At 36.9% G+C, this 17,233-nt stretch overlaps 1 protein-coding gene across 2 annotated transcripts; it reads left to right on the plus strand.

The window, feature by feature from the left end:
- The first annotated feature begins 750 nt into the window (after positions 1-750).
- Positions 751-16,993, plus strand: LOC6045534 (mitochondrial folate transporter/carrier). 2 transcript variants are annotated; one of them, XR_005278412.1, is made up of 6 exons: positions 751-1,771; positions 9,026-9,179; positions 9,247-9,490; positions 14,954-15,067; positions 15,142-15,463; positions 16,257-16,372. XR_005278412.1 is itself a non-coding variant. In XM_001862854.2 (6 exons), the coding sequence occupies exons 1-6, from the start codon at positions 1,582-1,584 to the stop codon at positions 16,426-16,428; spliced, it is 1,020 nt and encodes a 339-aa protein (XP_001862889.1). In that variant the 5' UTR covers positions 751-1,581; the 3' UTR covers positions 16,429-16,993. The 2 variants fall into 2 exon arrangements, 1 of the variants encoding a protein (XP_001862889.1); XM_001862854.2 differs by having other exon boundaries at positions 15,142-15,287; positions 16,257-16,993.
- Positions 16,994-17,233: the final 240 nt, after the last annotated feature.

Raw genomic sequence — 17,233 nt, forward strand, 5'->3', positions numbered from 1 at the left:
TTTTGTTTTTTTTTTGCTTGGTTACAAGTTGGATTTTTGAAATTTCGGTTTTCAGATTTTTAATACCATCGAAAAAAAAAATCTTACTTAGTATAACTAAAAAAATCCTTCGAGGAGTCTGACATAAAAGATAAACTCTGTGATTTTCAGTTCCCTTATATTTATTATTATCATTAGCTTGATAAATTATGATACTATTGAAATGAAATATCAACTTAGACATAAAATCATATTTTTGCCCGCTGTACAACACACTCATGGTCTATCTACAATCACTTAGCTTAGAAAATTTCACTTAGCTTAGGAATTTGAATCAATGGAAATGAATCTGAGTTTCTACAATGGAAAAGTAATCAAATTAGAAACTGACGTTTGGTTTGGAAAATTTCAAAATCTACGGTAAGTTGACGTTTCCATATCAAAGGTAAACAAACAACTGCATAGCAACGTATATCAGCCCAGCAAGTTTTCTAAGTTGATTGTGGATGACGAACGTAAGTTGCAGACTTTCCTAAGTAACTACTTTACTTAGATGTTCTAAGCTAAGTGATTGTAGATAGGCCATCACCTTAACCAAACAGGTTCGTGTCCTAGCTTGACAGCTGCCAAGAAATTTCATACCACCTATGAAACCTTCTCCATTTTTCCACTGCCCGGTGAGAAATGTAAATCCGATGTTGATCTGATATTCACCCCAATTTGCCCAGCATCGACCCCATACACTTTTCACAGGGCACAAACTGGCAAAAGAAAAGTCAGTTGTGTTGCCAGCTGTCGTCGCGTGTGGTTGTGTTTGTGTCGTTGTGTCTTCCCTCGGTGGCCAAAAGGCAAAAAGGTTCACGTGCCGTCGCGGATTTCGACGAGAGAGAGCGGAAGATTTCCACATCACATCGCACCACACTCCTCAACCAGTTATTTCGAGCAACACTTCTCCACCATATGTGAGCCCAGCCAGCATAAAAATCGATTCCATTTGAGTGACAACCTTGAAAAAAAGAAGGAAAAAGATCCAGGCTTGCTGCGATTTTGTTTGCGTTGTTTTTTGTTTTTGGAAAGTGGTTCCAGACGACGACGGAACAGTGTTCCGGGTTCCCGATTGCAAGCGCACCGAAAAATTGTGGCCAAATTGAGCAAACAAGATGAGTGAAGTGGTGCCGAGCTGCGGACAGAAGAAATCTGCTTACGAAATTCGCGAAAAGACTGCGTTTACGTCATGCTTGTACGCCCTTATCAGTCGCTAAATGTGGCCCCACGGAAAGGTGTCCGCGCAGTAGAAGCAGAATCGGAAGAAGAAGAAGCACAGTGGAACCGCTTTTTGCCGTGTTTCCTGTAAATAATTTCGCACACACGCACCCAAGAAGATGTACATAGTCGAGCTTGAAGTTTCCTTTCTTTTCTAACAAAAAATACGCGATTAAAAACTCGACGGAAATTGCGCACCCAATTTCGTCGCGAATCGCCCTAATAATAATAGTAATAATATAAAAAAAAAACCCACTTCCGGGTGTCGAGGGACAATCGGTCAAAATTGCGCCTCAAGCAAGTTCCGCCAAGGACGACGCAGCAGCAGATCAGGGGAAGATGGCCACGGCACTGAAGGGAGGAGGCGGAGCGGCGGCAGGAACGGCGGCGGCGGCCGCAGGTGGGGCCAAGGGCAAGTTTGCCTGGCTGGCCCACGTCAAGTACGAGCACCTGATGGCGGGAGTGTCCGGCGGAGTGACGTCCACGCTGCTGCTGCACCCGCTGGATTTGATCAAGATTCGGTTCGCAGGTCAGTTGGCAACAGCGGGCAGGGCAGGTTCTTGACTCGCGCTGTTTACATTAGGTTGGCACGTGACCGCGAAATATTCTGAATTGTTGCCCTTTTTAATCGTTGGATGAGGGAGAATGGAATTATCTCCGTTTTGAGAGGGTGGTTGACTGGTCAATGTAAGATTATTATTTTTTGCCTTGGAGCGCAGACGATGGGCGACTGGCTTATTTGTTGTTATCTACACGAGATAACAGGGTTTTTTTTTGGTTTGATCATTTTGAAGGCAAGTGCACACAGTTGGAGCGCTTCCAATTATTGGAATGGCTCATAAACTCTGTCTGTTGAGAAATATACACTTTTGATGACGCAATTTTGGTCAGCTGTTTCGTTAGATATTAGCTTTCACAAGGTGTAAGCTAATTAAAATGATTAAAACTTGCAGAGAACATGCAAGTATTTGGTTTTACAAATACAGGGTGTTTGGTTCATGGATGCGGATACTTGATGGTTCCTTAGAGGACCCCTAAACGTGAAAAAGTCTTCTACGGTATGGTCGAATCCTCAACTTAAACCGAGTTAAGCAGTATTTACTGTATAAGGGAGTTCCTACACTAAAATCTATTTATTTCATAACTGTGGTCATGAAAAACTTCGCTTCTTGTTTCATGCGAAAGCTGAGTAAATTTCACGATTGAAAACGATGCTCCTGGATCCCCTCTACAAATCTCTCACAGGAACCATTTCCCGATTTCTTTTCCTAAAGCCGCTATTTTAATTTTATTGCTGAATAAATCGAAACTAGAAAATCTGACGTCTTTATAAACCAAATCGACGCCTGTCAGAGCATGTTTGCTGGAAGAAGGATGACAGCAAGCAAACAAACCAAGTGCAGATGCAAATTTGAACATGGAATCTCTCGTCTGGAAAAAAGGTCCAATAAACCAAATTTCCAGTTTTTGCTTTTTGGGTGTTTTTGAAACCGCCTTGATCCAGGGCTATTAAAAAACACCCAAAAAGCAAAAACTGAAAATTTATTTTATTGGACTTTTTCTAAAAAAAAAACTCCGGAAATTGCGTCAAAAATGCCGGAACCAACTGTGGAGGAACTTCTATCCTAAAAAATGCTAACCTTGAGGAAATTACTTCACGTATGGTGCGCCTGCAACTGGAGGTCAATTTTATGTGCGATCTGTCGCCGCGTTGTTGTTGGAAGTGGACAATTTGGTCATGGAGTATGTGAACGCCCGGAATAAATCGAAGATCACGAATGTGGAGGAAACGATTCAAGTTCAGAGTGAAAAGGGCAAGTGCGGACAGCTTTGGTCCATTGTGGTGCCCTACCTAGCAAGATATGGAAAGTTTCCACCTATGTGGTTAATGCCATTTTGCAAGCGTCCGGGGGAAACCCCACCTAACCATGGGCTTGAAAGTCCTCGAGATGATTTTAGATACTTAAATCGCACATCTGTGTTAGGGAAGCTTGACGCCATCGAATTCAGTTAGCGAGTACCAACAAACGGGTAGAGTGTGTGTGTGGAAGTGTAAGTACGCTCATTTTCAATTCTCTCTCCCTGAAATGCACGAAATTCTAAAACGCAAAGTTTGATACCCATGTTGAGGCAAATTCCTAGTTTCGGAATATCCCGGATCTCAGCTATTCCGGCTGCCCTCTATCGGTTTGGCGGCTGCTTGCCTTCAGGTCATCTGCTTTTCGGCTTGGTTTAGGCTACTAAAGCTTAACATTTTTTTAAATCTGTCCCACCAAAATCAAATGGCCTTTGAAAATCTTGAAGTAAAATAATGTTGCTGCAAGTCACAGGGTGGCCACTCAAGTCGGGAAATCGGGAAAGCCGGGAAAAAGTCGGGAATTCGCCAAAATCCGCAAAAAATCGGGAAAAAGTCGGGAATTTATGATTTTTTGTAAAAAAGTCGGGAAAAGTCGGGAAATCTAAGCATACTTGTTTGAAAATTATTTTTTAACTTATAAATAATTTTGTAATATTTTGTGCAATTTTCAAATTGAATTCACTCAATTCTGCTTTAGTAACTTACTTTAAATTTAAGGTTCTTTTCACTATTTCAATATATTTGAGTATAAAAAAGCTGTTTAAGACTTTCAAAATCTTATTTAATATTGGAGTCTTTGACACAGATCTTCACAACATTTTTTTTATTAATCATATGATCGCTATTAATTTTTGTTTATCAAACAAGAGGTAAAGTTGACAAACTAATATAAAAATAGAGCCTGATGGCCAGCTTGAAGTTATGATTTTATTTTGAATATTTTTTTAAATTTTTTTAATTGTCTGACTAAATTTATTAAGTAATTTTAAAAATTGTTTTTTTTTACGTTTTGAAAACAAAAAGAAATATTGAAATTGCAAAAAATAATAATTCAAGAAATTTAGAGTTATTGCAAAACTGTTTAAAAAAAATTGTCTCTTCGAAAACTTTGCCTAAAATAAGTAGGAAAACATAAAATCATATCAAACTGAATTTTCATTGAAAAAAAAAACAGTTAAATACTGACCACTAGATAAATTAACATTGATTAAAAACAATATCAAAAATTACAAAATTAAAAAGGGAACATGGCAATTTTTTCATGAATTCCTTGACATTTTTCTAAATCCTTTAGCATTAGCATTAGCATTTTAGGACGCCCTATCCACGGATGGCTCCACAACGCTTATCCCACTGTTTGGTCTGGTTGTGTTAGACCCTCATCCGAACCAATAATCCAACACGGGAGATACCATGACATTTTTCTAAATCCTTTCAATAAATAATATCAGCAATTATGTTTTAATCATTCTGTGATTTAAAATGATGATGAAGTTTAAAAAATAGGAACGAAATTTTATGTTCAGTTATCATTAACTTTTTGTCATTTCCAGTTGAAACGAAGTATCAAAAACTATACTTTTGATAATTTAAAAAAAACATGGAAGTAAGAAGTATTGTTGAACTTTCGATATTTTATTCAAAGACACAGTTCGTGTTTTTACTGTGAATCATAATAATGAAATTTCATTTTAGAAGTTTTTTTTATTTGTTGTTTAGTTTCTGTATTTACAAAAAAATGTCTATAAAAAAAAGTCGGGAATTTGAAAATGGGATTTGAGTGGTCACCCTGAAGTCAGATTTGGCCAAAACTTTCTTTTATAGAGAGATCAAATTGGTAATGTAGATTTCTTTCTTCAACTCCGCCTCTAGACCGGCTTCGATCTAAAAATTCGCAAAAAAAAATCATTTTTCAACAAATTTAGGATTTTTCAAAACATCTTCTAATTTTATTTGAAAAAAAAATTGGTTGGATGTATGACTTGTTTTATGTGACTTAGCCAATGTTTTTAGGATTTTTTTTTCTGTGGTCAAGTTTGGCTGTGTTTTTTACTATCATTTTCTTTATTTTATATAAAAATTTAAAAAAATGCCTAATCGCATTTTAATTACAATGCAAACGGTAATGGTATAATTCTATTGTAGAAAATGTGAAAAACAAACAAACAAACAGCATGAAAAAAAGGAAAAAATAAAAAGGCAAAAAGTAATGAAACTAGGTGGTAGAATAAGCCAAATACTCTCAAAAACATACATAAACTAAACAAGATAAAAACAAAATTGAAAAAATAACAGGAAATAAAACAAGGAACGTAATGCTTTACGAAGAAAATTACCTCTTGAACATGAACAAATTAATAAAATTCGAAAAAATATTGTGCGGTAGAGAATTTAAAAACACAGAAACTCAAAAAATTGAATCCAAAACTTTAAATTACCCTTAACTATTTGAATTAAATTCTCCAATTTTTAAATTCTTAAATTCTTAAAAACTTAAATTTTAAATTCTTAAATTCTTAAATTCTTAAATTCTTAAATTCTTAAATTCTTAAATTCTTAAATTCTTAAATTCTTAAATTCTTAAATTCTTAAATTCTTAAATTCTTAAATTCTTAAATTCTTAAATTCTTAAATTCTTAAATTCTTAAATTCTTGAATTCTTAAATTATTAAATTCTTAAATTCCTAAATTCTTAAATTCTTAAATTCTTAAATTCTTAAATTCTTAAATTCTTAAATTCTTAAATTCTTAAATTCTTAAATTCTTAAATTCTTAAATTCTTAAATTCTTCCATTCTTAAATTCCTTTTTTTTGAAGTTATGTTTCTGGTTAGAGATTTTGAAATTTTGAGAAGAAAATAATTTAACCCTCTACTGTGTTCAGGAGGTCATTTGGAGCAACTTTTGTTCTACGTAAAACTTTACTTCTCTTGTTTTATGTTTTTCTTGTTTCATTTTTAGTATTTTAATTTGCATTTATCTTGTTTTGTTTATGTTTGTTTTTGGTAGTATTTGGCCTATTCTACCACTTAATATAATTACATTTTGCCTATCTAATTTTTTCACGTTTTTACAGTTACTTTTTCAATTTTTTGCTTGTTTTTCACATTTTCTGCTATAGAATGGCACCATCATAATTTAAATTGCAAAAAATGCGTAGTCTGTGACACTAGAAAAAATTACTGCATACTTTATTGTACTGAAAATATAGGAAATGTTAGTAAAAACACAGCCAAAGTTGACCCCTAAAAAATAACATTTTTAAAAACATTGGCAAAGTCACATAAAACAAGTTAAACTTCCAACCCTGAAATTTTCTAAAATTGTATAAGTTCTTCTTTCTAATGCTTTTTAAAGATCAAAATTCGGTTGGAAAATTGATTTTTGGCGATTTTTTAGATTGAAGCCCGTCTAACGGCGGGGTTAGGTTGTAGAGGGTTAAATTTTGGAAATGAAATTTCTTCCGGAGTAAATCTTTAGCGAGGATTATGGAATAAAAACTGTATTAAAATTAACAGAGTTCCGAATTTTAAAATTTAATCATGTTAAGATTTTAGATTTTGGTTTACTTTTGAGCCAATATTTTTGAAATAAAATTTTGTTTGTTAGATTTTTTCTTTGACTTTTCTGTTTTAGTTCTTCTTCATGTTAAAAAAATAAAATTTCTTGAATGTATGGCGCGTATTTCGCGTGGATTGTAACAACCCTGAAACCGCAAAACCGCAACAGTTTGCAGTTTATTAGGTACTCTTATTTGTGATCATTTTGCTATACAACAGGTAAACAAGGCAAAATGATTCGTAAAACTTATGATTATGTGTAAAAAATACTTGGTGGGACCATTACGCGTAGAAGTCTAGCGAGGGGACAAACAAACATGGTGTTGTTTTTAATGAGTTTCCGACATAAGTACCGAATTTTATGGGGTTTTCTTAAAGTCAACGACAAACATAAGGGAAATATGCCCTTTCTAATCAAACACCTATCTTCGTCATATGGAGAGTTTGATGCTCGATTAAAGCTCCAAAAATACTATTTAGGCTATAAAACCGGTTCCGTGGCTTAATGATTACGGCTTCTGCCTCACAAGCAGAAGGTTGAGGGATCAAATCGGTTCCTTTGAAATTTGGAATCATGAATTTGAACTTTGAATATGAACAAAAAAAAACGAAAATGCATCAGGCAGGATTCGAACTCACGTCTTAGGATTGGTGGTCTGGGACGCTAAGCAATCGGCCATCAGAAGGTTTACACTCTAGCAGTGAAATGATCCGTAGTATTGAAACATGTTATCTTCTCATATTAAATACGCGCTGATCCCTGATTTGCCTGACGGGATTGGAAGTCTAAATATAGATCGAGTTTCCTTCAGATGCTTGCTTCTATGTTTAGGCGGGGCCGAACAATGCCCAGCGACCTCGGAATTGGACCGCAAGGAGCTCTGTCATTCTGAAATGGGTCGTTGGAAGCAGCGCGAGGGCTATCACCACCTAATACCCGGGACTGAGATAAGTTGTATCAGCATTCGGCATATACAAAAGTCTGATACAAACTATACTTTCCCATAATATCGCTACCGGTTAGCGGGTATTGGATTGGACCACACACACACACAAACAAAAATACTATTTAGGCTATAAACTTACCAGCAACAGCACCGCCTTCAAGTAAGCACGCAAATTTATGCCGTTTACTGGCCAAAAACATCAAATTTTATGCACTTTGGTTCAAAATTTCTATTTTGCGAGACCATTTCTCATCATTTTGATGGCACACACATCCACAGGCAAAATGAGAGCTTAACTGCTTAACGAAAGTCGCCATCAATTTCTTTTCACTTGCGCTAACGTTTGCAAAGCGCTTAAGCTATGAAATTGCTTCCAACTACCGGCAACATATTCTTTTAAACATTAGTTGGTCACTCACTTGGAAAATTATCCCGAAATATGTAAATAATTAGCAAGCACCATAAAAAAAAACAACCGCGCCAAGCCTTTTGACGTTTGACTTTTGACGACCCATTCCAATCGAATGCTGAAGAAACCCGAGCGAGAAGCGAAAGCAAATAAAGAACAAAAGGTGGCCACCAACACCACCAGCAGCGCCTGTTGGAGTGACCCAGTGGTGCCAGGAAACTTTCTCTATAAATGCTACTTTTCGTTAGTGTTTGCTTAAAATTTCATCAATTTTGGCAGCACTAACCAGACCCAAAAGAGCGCTGAAGGAAAAAAGAACTAAGCTAAAAATAGGAAAATGGGCGTGGCTCAATGCATTCTCGTTTGATTAGAATACATTTGGGAAATATTTTTTTAAATGCGTGTAAAAGGAATAGAATAAATTTTAGTAAAAGTGAAAATAAACGGAAATGTTCACAAAAAGTTGCTCTACTCGTTGGTGTACTTGGTTTTAGTAAATTTCAAGGAACACTCCAGATTATCCAGCATCATTCAAACACGACCGCTTATTAGGCTTAAAATGGGTATATTTTCCCCTTACTTAACAAATATGCGTGCAACGGCAGACCTTTTTCCGTGAAACTCACACGAAACTTGACTTAATGACTTGCTAAAAATTGATGGAATTCTATAGCAAACGGCAGAGTTTGATACATTTCCGAATTACTGAATCCAACGTCCCAAATATATGCAATCTCTATCAAGAGAGTCTGGACAAATGTAATTGAATTGTTTACTTGACATCGCCCGAGTTCGCTGCTGGAAATATACGCCACTCGATCGAGCCGTAAATCTGTTTACGCGAGATACGACCATATTCAAAACTTGTAAACAGTCAACAACAAAGATAACCGTTGGCTCGTTGCGGCTGGTTGCGTTACTTGGAAATGTAAACATCTCAAATTTCTCACCTTTATCGCTTCGCATAGGAATCTGCTAAATTGCTATTCTTTCGTTTTATGTCTTTACAGTTAATGATGGCAGAACGGCAGCCGTACCCCAGTATCGCGGCCTGACCGGTGCATTCCTCACCATCTTCCGCCAGGAGGGCTTCCGGGGGCTGTACAAGGGCGTCACGCCCAATATCTGGGGCTCGGGCAGCGCCTGGGGATTCTACTTTTTGTTGTGAGTATCAAATAGTTTTTTTTTTTTGGTAAAAGAAATTCAAGATTGAAACTCTGCAAAATTTCAGCTACAACACAATCAAAACGTGGATCCAGGACGGGAACTCGGCCCAGCCGCTAGGACCGGCGCTGCACATGTTGGCCGCGGCCGAAGCCGGCGTCCTGACGCTGGCCATGACGAACCCCATTTGGGTGGTGAAGACGCGGCTGTGCCTGCAGTGCTCGGAACGGCCGTCGGCCCACAGCTACGCCGGCATGGTGGACGGGCTGAAGAAGATCTACCGGACGGAGGGCGTGCGCGGGTTGTACAGTGTAAGTAGTTTGGTTTGAAAGCATTTGAAATGACGTAAAATGGCTTTTTAATGTTTTGAACTATTGAAAATTTGTTCCCATCAAAAGGTCGTTAATTTAAATAACAAATTAATATAGCACAGAGCTACTGATTTATTTTTCTTTAAAAACACCATCCTTGGCGAATCAGATCATTAATCTTTTAGCAAGATGCCCCTCGTGATTCGCGTTATTCTGGTAGTATTGGCACTGTCCCTACCTCCCAGAGCCGCCGGAAGTGCTTGTCATATTAGCGGCTGCTCACTTCCATCGAGTTCAAATTGTTCGTTGAATCATAATATTCATGGTGAAAACTACATTCCAGTAAATAATCTATCGCATACGTCTCCACCAATGGACGATCCTGGGCACCTCTTCAATTTACTTCAAGATCCGCTGGAAGAAGACTGTGTTTTTTTGGGACTTCACAACAGCAACATTTCGGGAGAGTTCATCTTTTCGCTGGCAGTTTCGTGCAGATCCCAAATAGGTATAAGTTCAAGGATTACGTTTCAAGTAAACTCCAACAGTGAAGCCGCGAATTCCTGCTTGGAAAAAGTGTGGAATCTTTGCAAATGTGCAGTTGAAACTGACCTTCCTGGGCGATGACGAAGATCAGCTGCTGTTGGAGGACTGGTCCGACAAAGTTCCGGGCGGAACGTCGTTGTTGCTCCGGAAGATTGAATTCGGCAGGGAAAAGCGGTGCAGCTGTCGGAACCTTACAATGTTTTGGATCAAAAAACAAAATTGCATGCAAAGTGCATTGAAAGAAATTGTTTGATGATGGTCAACTAAAATAAATAAATATTCTGATGGTGATTTTTTTTTTACTGAAAGGAAATAAAATTGTCAGTACTTGCGGAAATGTGTGAACAAACGTTTTGCCAAAATTATGTTCATCATCTTGTAAAATGTGTTATTTCGAGACTTGAGACACTTGAGACAGGGTTCTAGACTCATTTGAAAGGTCTTTCGATTACGTCAAATCTTCAATTATTTTTTTGTTTTTGATTAATTACAATTACAAAAAAATAGTATCCAAAAAAGTATAGGTCATTGCTGAAATTTCAAAATTATCGTAGTACAGTCGACTCTCTGGTTGTCAATATCCAAGGGACCGTCGAGGAAGAGAATCATCAGTGTTCAGAACGATGCAAAATGAAGACTCGATTGATTTTTTTTTTACTTGATACCCAGCGAGAAGAATGGCAACGTCCATCAAACAAAAACAAACTAATGTCAAACACCCTTCAAAGCTTCGTTTCGCCAAGAAAAATGTCTATGCAAGCCATGAGAAAGTGAAATTATTGACAACCGGAAGAGATTTTTAAAGCAAACAGAATCCAAGGGACCGTTGAGGAAGAAATCCTTCAAGCAAGGCAAAATATCGAGGAATGAAGATAATTGAAGTATGCAGATTGAAGGGACTGAAGAATTCATCGATAGATGGAGAATTATTGATATCGAGAAGATCGACAGCCAGAGAGTCGACTGTATTAGTGCAAAATGTTTTTTTTTCGTTATTGACATTTTTCCGTTATTGCGCGTGGTGCGTCAAAAACCAGTTTTTTCTTTTTTTTTTTTCACTAATCATATCTCGGGATCCTGTTTCAAGAACCTCTAAAATTTTGTGTATGTTACGCAAAATTTCCCGAGGAACCCGAAAACAACGTAGGCTCTTTGGTTTTCATATGACTTTTTGTAATATCATGCTAGATTTTGAAACTCGACTTTTTCTTGAAAGTCGAACTTATCACCCATTTGCCTCCAAGAGAAGAGTTTAAATGGAGCAAAGTCAAGGTTTTTCAGAACACCCTAACACGGTGGCAAAAAAAAACAACCGGGTCTCATTATCTGGGCTCCCACTACAATGTTGAGCCAAATGCGAAAAGCATTCTTTTAGTTGAACTTCCATTCGAAAATCGGTAACCTTTGAAGGAACTTTCTGATCGGTTTGGTGCCTTCGGCAAAGTTGTTGTTATTGATTCTCAGAAAAAAAATGGTAAAACAAAAAAGCAAATATATTTCAATATTTTAATCAGCTTTTTGCCTTCCTCACCTTACTGAGGGAAGGCTATAAAATCACTCGAAAAATGAACTTCTTAATTTGACCTCCTAGACCCACCTGCACGTGTACATATCGACTCAGAATCAAGTTCTGGGCAAATGTCTGTGTGGATGTGTGTAGGTATGTGGACCAGAAATCACATAAGACTCTATTTAAAATCAGAAAGTTTGGTTAAGTATTTCAAAAGCTCTTGACTAGGGGAAATTCTCGTATGTTTGGCAGGTTAAGCACCCGATCCTAACTCCATCCAATTTGCTGATTTTCACTATTTAATCAACTAATTTTGCAAAACTATTGATTGAAACTTGCTTGCTCATTTCTTATTGAGCTATTTGTCACTCGATTTCAGTTGAAAACGCTTTTAATTAGCATTAATTGAATGTCAAAGTTCTGACCTGCCAACATTAGAGGCACGCTGGAACTAGATGTTGTTCCCCTACCTTCCGGAAGGTTGTAAAAAGCGTAAAAATGAGACTAAAACTTCGAAGATCTGACAACCCTATCAAAAGTTATAAGTACTTAAGTGTTATTTATAATACTTACAAGGCCGTCCATCATGCGACCCATCTGACAACCCTATTAATAGTTATGAGCACATATGTGTTGATTATACAGTCCAGACTCGATTATACGAAGTTCGTTTATCCGAAGATTTGTATGAGACTTCGGATCATGATCAAAAGTTTGTTTTTCGTTTTTTTTTTATTTTCTTACTTTTAACATCAAATTAGACTGCCGCTCTAATCGTGTCCGTCCCATATGTAAAAACAGCAAGCCGAGAAAAACGCGTGTCAAAGTTATCCCGCCCATAAGGCTACGTGTTAGAATTTCACGAAAAAGTGGATTTTCTCCGAATTTTGAACCAAACTGCATTATTACCTAAAAATTGACGAAATTACATATGGGACGGACTAGCTTCGAGTGGCAGTAGAGTTCTGCGAATTTTTCTACACCATCATTTTGGCCGCCATCTTGGATTTAAAAATTCTAAATCACTTTAGAGTAGGTTAAGGGTCATACTTAGACTCAAAAATCAAAAATGAGTCAACGAGAAAAAAATTGTAATTCGATTATCCGAAGTTTCGATAATCCGAAGTGGAATTTTTGTCGAAAAGTTTAGAAAATTTCCAAAAAAGTTGCCTCAGAGACATTTTTTTATTCTTAACTTATTTTTATTAGGTTCTGTTTAGGTGCTGTGACCAGGTTAGGTCAACAACTTATATATATAACATAAAAAAACTCTTTACATTGGCCTCCGTCTGGAAATACATTCGCTCACAGAACGGTCGTTTGACATTCTACCGAGATTCCTATCATCTCTCCCATGATCGCATTCAAATGACTTCTGTCACCACGCAACAAACGCAAGAAACAGAGAGACGAAAAACGAGAGAAAGAGCACGCTGCCTCGTTCGGGCGGCTGCTTGAGCGGTGCTCATTTTTCGTTCGTTTCGTCTTTTTTTCTTAATTTAAATTTTTGTATTCTTTAATCCGGCTGAAACTTTTTTGGTGCCTTCGGTATGCCCAAAGAAGCCATTTTGCATCATTAATTTGTCCATATAATTTTTCATACAAATTTGGCAGCTGTCCATACAAAAATGATTTGTGAAAATTAAAAAAACTGCATCATTTGAAGGAATTTTTGGATCGATTTGGTGTCTTCGGCCAAGTTGTAGGTATGGATAAGGACTACACTGAAAAAAAAATGATACACGGTAAAAAAAATGTTGGTGATTTTTAATTTCACTCTTTGTCACTAAAACTTGATTTGCAAAAACAACACTATTTTTAATTTTTTCATTTTCTGATATGTTTTAGGGGACAATAAATTGAACTTTTCAGATTCATTTTTCAATTTCATTTTTAGATGTAAAGTTGAATTTGCAATGAAAAAGTATTTACGTGAAATTTTGATAAAGTGCACCGTTTTCAAGTTATAACCATTTTTAGGTAACTTTATTGAAAATAGTCGTAGTTTTTCATTTTTTTAAATAAGTGCCCATGTTTGCCCACTTTTGAAAAAAATATTTTTGAAAAGCTGAGATAAATCTTTTTATTTCGCTTTTTTGAACTTTTTGTGAAATTTACAGATGTTTTCGAAAAAAATATTTTATAAATTTTTAAACCAAGACTAACAATACAAAACGGCATAATATTTAATTAAGACTAACATTTCAAAAGGGCCAAAAATTTAATATTATGCCGTTTTGAAATGTTAGTCTTGGTTTAAAAATTTTGAAAATATTATTTTCGAAAAGATCGGAATTTCACGAATGTTTAATATTTTAACATTGTAAATCGGACCATTAGATGCTGATCCAAGTAACATTTTTTTCCAGGAGTTCTACAAGAGCTATTCAAGATAGCTACAGCATAGCAGTTTGGACCGCGGTAGGATAAAATTCTCTTCAAAACTTCTTCAGGAGTTTGGAAGAGTACTTGAAGAGAGTTTTATCCTACCGCGGTCCAAACTGCTATGCTGTAGCTATCTTGAAGAGCTCTTGTAGAACTCCTGGAAAAAAATGTTACTTGGGGAGATATCGACATTGGAAAATGATGGGTTGTTATGGTGAGACTTTAAAAACGTCAATTTTCCTGTGTTTGAACCTTTGCATGGCAATATCTCAGCATCTAAGGGTCGGGTTCAAAAAAAGTTAAAAAAGCAAAATATAAAGAATTTTCTTCTTTTTGATTGCAAATTTGATTTTACATCGAAAAATTAAGTTGAATGATTTTTGCGACCAATATTTCGATTTTTCGAAAAAATCAGTATTGATTAAAAAATTCATAACTCGGTCACTGATTTTTTGCACAACCTGGAAATTTCTGAAAAGTTGGCATTTGATGTCCCCTAAAACATATAAAAAATTAAAAATAGTGTTTTTTTGCAAATCAAGTTTTAGTGACAAAAATTTAAATGAAAAATCACCAAAAAATTTTTTACTGTGTATCATGTTTTTTCAGTGTAGTCCTTATCCTTACCTACAACTTTGCCGAAGACACCAAATCGATCAAAAAATTCCTTCAAAAGATACAATTTTTTGAATTTTCATACATCATTTTTGTATGGACAGCTGCCAAATTTGTATGGAAAATTATATGGACAAAATAATAATTCAAAATGGCTTCTTTGGGCATACCGAAGGCATCATAAAAGTTTCAGTCGTATTAAAAAATACAAAAAAAAATCGAATGACCGAAATCTGAGAGAACTGCTCGTATGCGAAAGACTTCCTGCGAGTGGCAGTGCAGGGGAGGGAGGATGCGTGGACATACCGTACCAAACGCTTGGGTTATTGAAATTTTTAATAGTAGCACAACTGTAATGATGTATGAATGTATTTGAAACGATTCTTTTTTTCATTCTCCTTTTCCAGGGTTTCGTCCCCGGCATGCTGGGCGTGTCCCACGGCGCGCTGCAGTTCATGACGTACGAGGAGATGAAGAACCGGTACAACCAGAACCGGAAGCGGCCCATCGACGCCAAGCTGGTAAGGATTGTGAACCGAGTGCGATGTTTTAAGGTTGAGTTTCAACCTGACTGATTTTTCTTTGTTTTTCTCAGACCACCGTAGAGTATTTGACGTTCGCGGCCGTGTCGAAGCTGATTGCGGCGGCCGCCACCTACCCGTACCAGGTGATTCGGGCCCGCCTCCAGGACCACAACCACCGCTACAAGGGCACCTGGGACTGCGTGAAGCTGACTTGGAGGTACGAACGAGTGTCTGGGTTTTACAAGGGGCTCGCGCCGTACCTGGTGCACGTGACGCCCAACATTTGTCTCGTCATGTTGATCTATGAGCAGTTTACAAAGCACTGAAATCGATGGGCGCCCTCCAACCGCCCCGTCCCGGATCAATCAATCGCCTCTCAACCCCCCGTCTTAAGTACGTGCTAAGAAATTCGTGTTTGTCCTCGTTTTTCTTTTTTTGTTACGTTTTTTTTGTCCCGCTCCCTTGTCTGTCTGTCCTTTTTCTTCTGTCGCTAGAGAATAAGTTCCCCGCGAAACTTAACTCATTTATATTATTACTATTATTATTAGTAGAGTTAGGTCAGGATAGTCTTGTTTCAAAAAAAAAAAAATTATGAATTCTTCAGGTTCAGGTTTCTGTTCTCTATCAAGCAACTCAACACTTTTCGCTCTGTCCAGAACACTTAATTATTTTTGATACTCTTTTGCAGCACTTAGCTTCTCGAAGTGGCGATAAGTTCTTTCTATTTTTTTTACTATCACACACACTCACACAAGCTCGCGTTAGCAGCAATTCCCAGCGATTAAAAAGTAACGAAAGCAAGGACAAATAACTTTTGTAGTAACGTTAGTTGAAAACATCGCTTGCTTTGTTTTCTTGTAAGCACAAAGTTAGGCTCTAGGTTTCTGTTCAGTACAATTTAGCTGCGATTGGAAAAACGCACCTCCCCAATTCCATCAAATTTTGTTAGTTTTAGTGCGGGAAAAAATGTGTGCAAACCAACTTGTTGTGTGAAAACGTGAAAAAGAATAAAATATTTATAAAAATATTCAAAAAAAATCAAAACCAAAAAAAAAAATAATCGCATAAAAAATCCCAAAAAAAAAGTAACCGATTGTTTTCTTTCTCTTTCTCTCTTTCTTTCTTTCGGTTTTCTTTTGCCCCGGGCCTCGGGCAAAATCAAACGAAACGAAAACCCCACTTGCAGGTACGAATCGTGGCGCGGCTTCTATAAAGGGCTCGGTCCGAACTTGTTGCGCGTGACGCCGGCGACGATGGTTACGTTTGTGACGTACGAAAATGTGTCGCGCTATCTGTTGGACTTGGGCAAGGCGGGGGCGCCAGCTCCGTCGTCGTCCTCCTCCGCCTCGTCGAAGTAGGGATGATTAGCGTAGATTTGCTCAAAAAATTGTTCCTGCAGGGGAGAGAACCGGCCAAGCCGGAAGGAGTTTGGAGCTTTGGAATAGAACCAAAAGAGTAGAAGATAAGCAGCTAGAAAATAGGGAAATAAAGATTTAAGGTTTTGCCTTTGCCATGCCGTTTAACGTTTTTGCGAATTAGAAAATGTAGACTTTAGAGTTAGTTAGAAATTCGACGAAATTGCAGCTTGAAAACGCACACAGTCACAGAAAAAGTAGTTTGAAATTACTTTAGAGCTTTGGTTTAGATTCTAAGGTATAGTAACATCACTTATAAAGTAGAATTATGTTCCTCCCCCAGTGAAGCGTTAGATTAGGATTGATGAATAGTTTTGCTTTGCGTTTTGTCAACGTCGACCAAAAACTGCGTTGAATAAATACTGCTGGAGAGTGCAGAGTTTTGTCAGCTGGTTCGCATGGCTCGAATTACGAGTTTCGACTACGATTTGGGACACATCAGTTTTCTTCGAAATCGTGTTGCATTGAGATGCTGTGGAAAATAAAAGAGATTTTTTAAAACATCCTACTTATTTGTTTCTTTTTTCAATCGTAAATTATGTAAAAAATACTGCAGATTTGAATTAAACTTTTCCGAAATAATTTTTATTTAATTTTTGATCAAAAAAGCTCAAATTTGATAATTCACCCCTTTAGATTTATTTTTTTAAATTTTGTCTTGCATCATTCAGGGTGATTACTCCAATCCCATATTCAAATTCCCGACGTTTCCAGAAACTCTCGACAATTTTAGTAACAACAGAAGCTT

The sequence above is a fragment of the Culex quinquefasciatus genome, chromosome 3, assembly GCF_015732765.1.
Source record: "Culex quinquefasciatus strain JHB chromosome 3, VPISU_Cqui_1.0_pri_paternal, whole genome shotgun sequence".
Classification (NCBI taxonomy): Eukaryota; Metazoa; Arthropoda; class Insecta; order Diptera; family Culicidae; genus Culex; species Culex quinquefasciatus.

Coding starts and splice junctions, on each gene's coding strand:
- LOC6045534 (XM_001862854.2), top strand. CDS start 1,582: ATGGCCACGGCACTGAAGGGAGGAGGCGGAGCGGCGGCAGGAACGGCG. Junction 9,491..14,953: donor GCGTGCGCGGGTTGTACAGT/GTAAGTAGTTTG, acceptor CTCCTTTTCCAG/GGTTTCGTCCCCGGCATGCT. Junction 15,068..15,141: donor GGCCCATCGACGCCAAGCTG/GTAAGGATTGTG, acceptor TGTTTTTCTCAG/ACCACCGTAGAGTATTTGAC.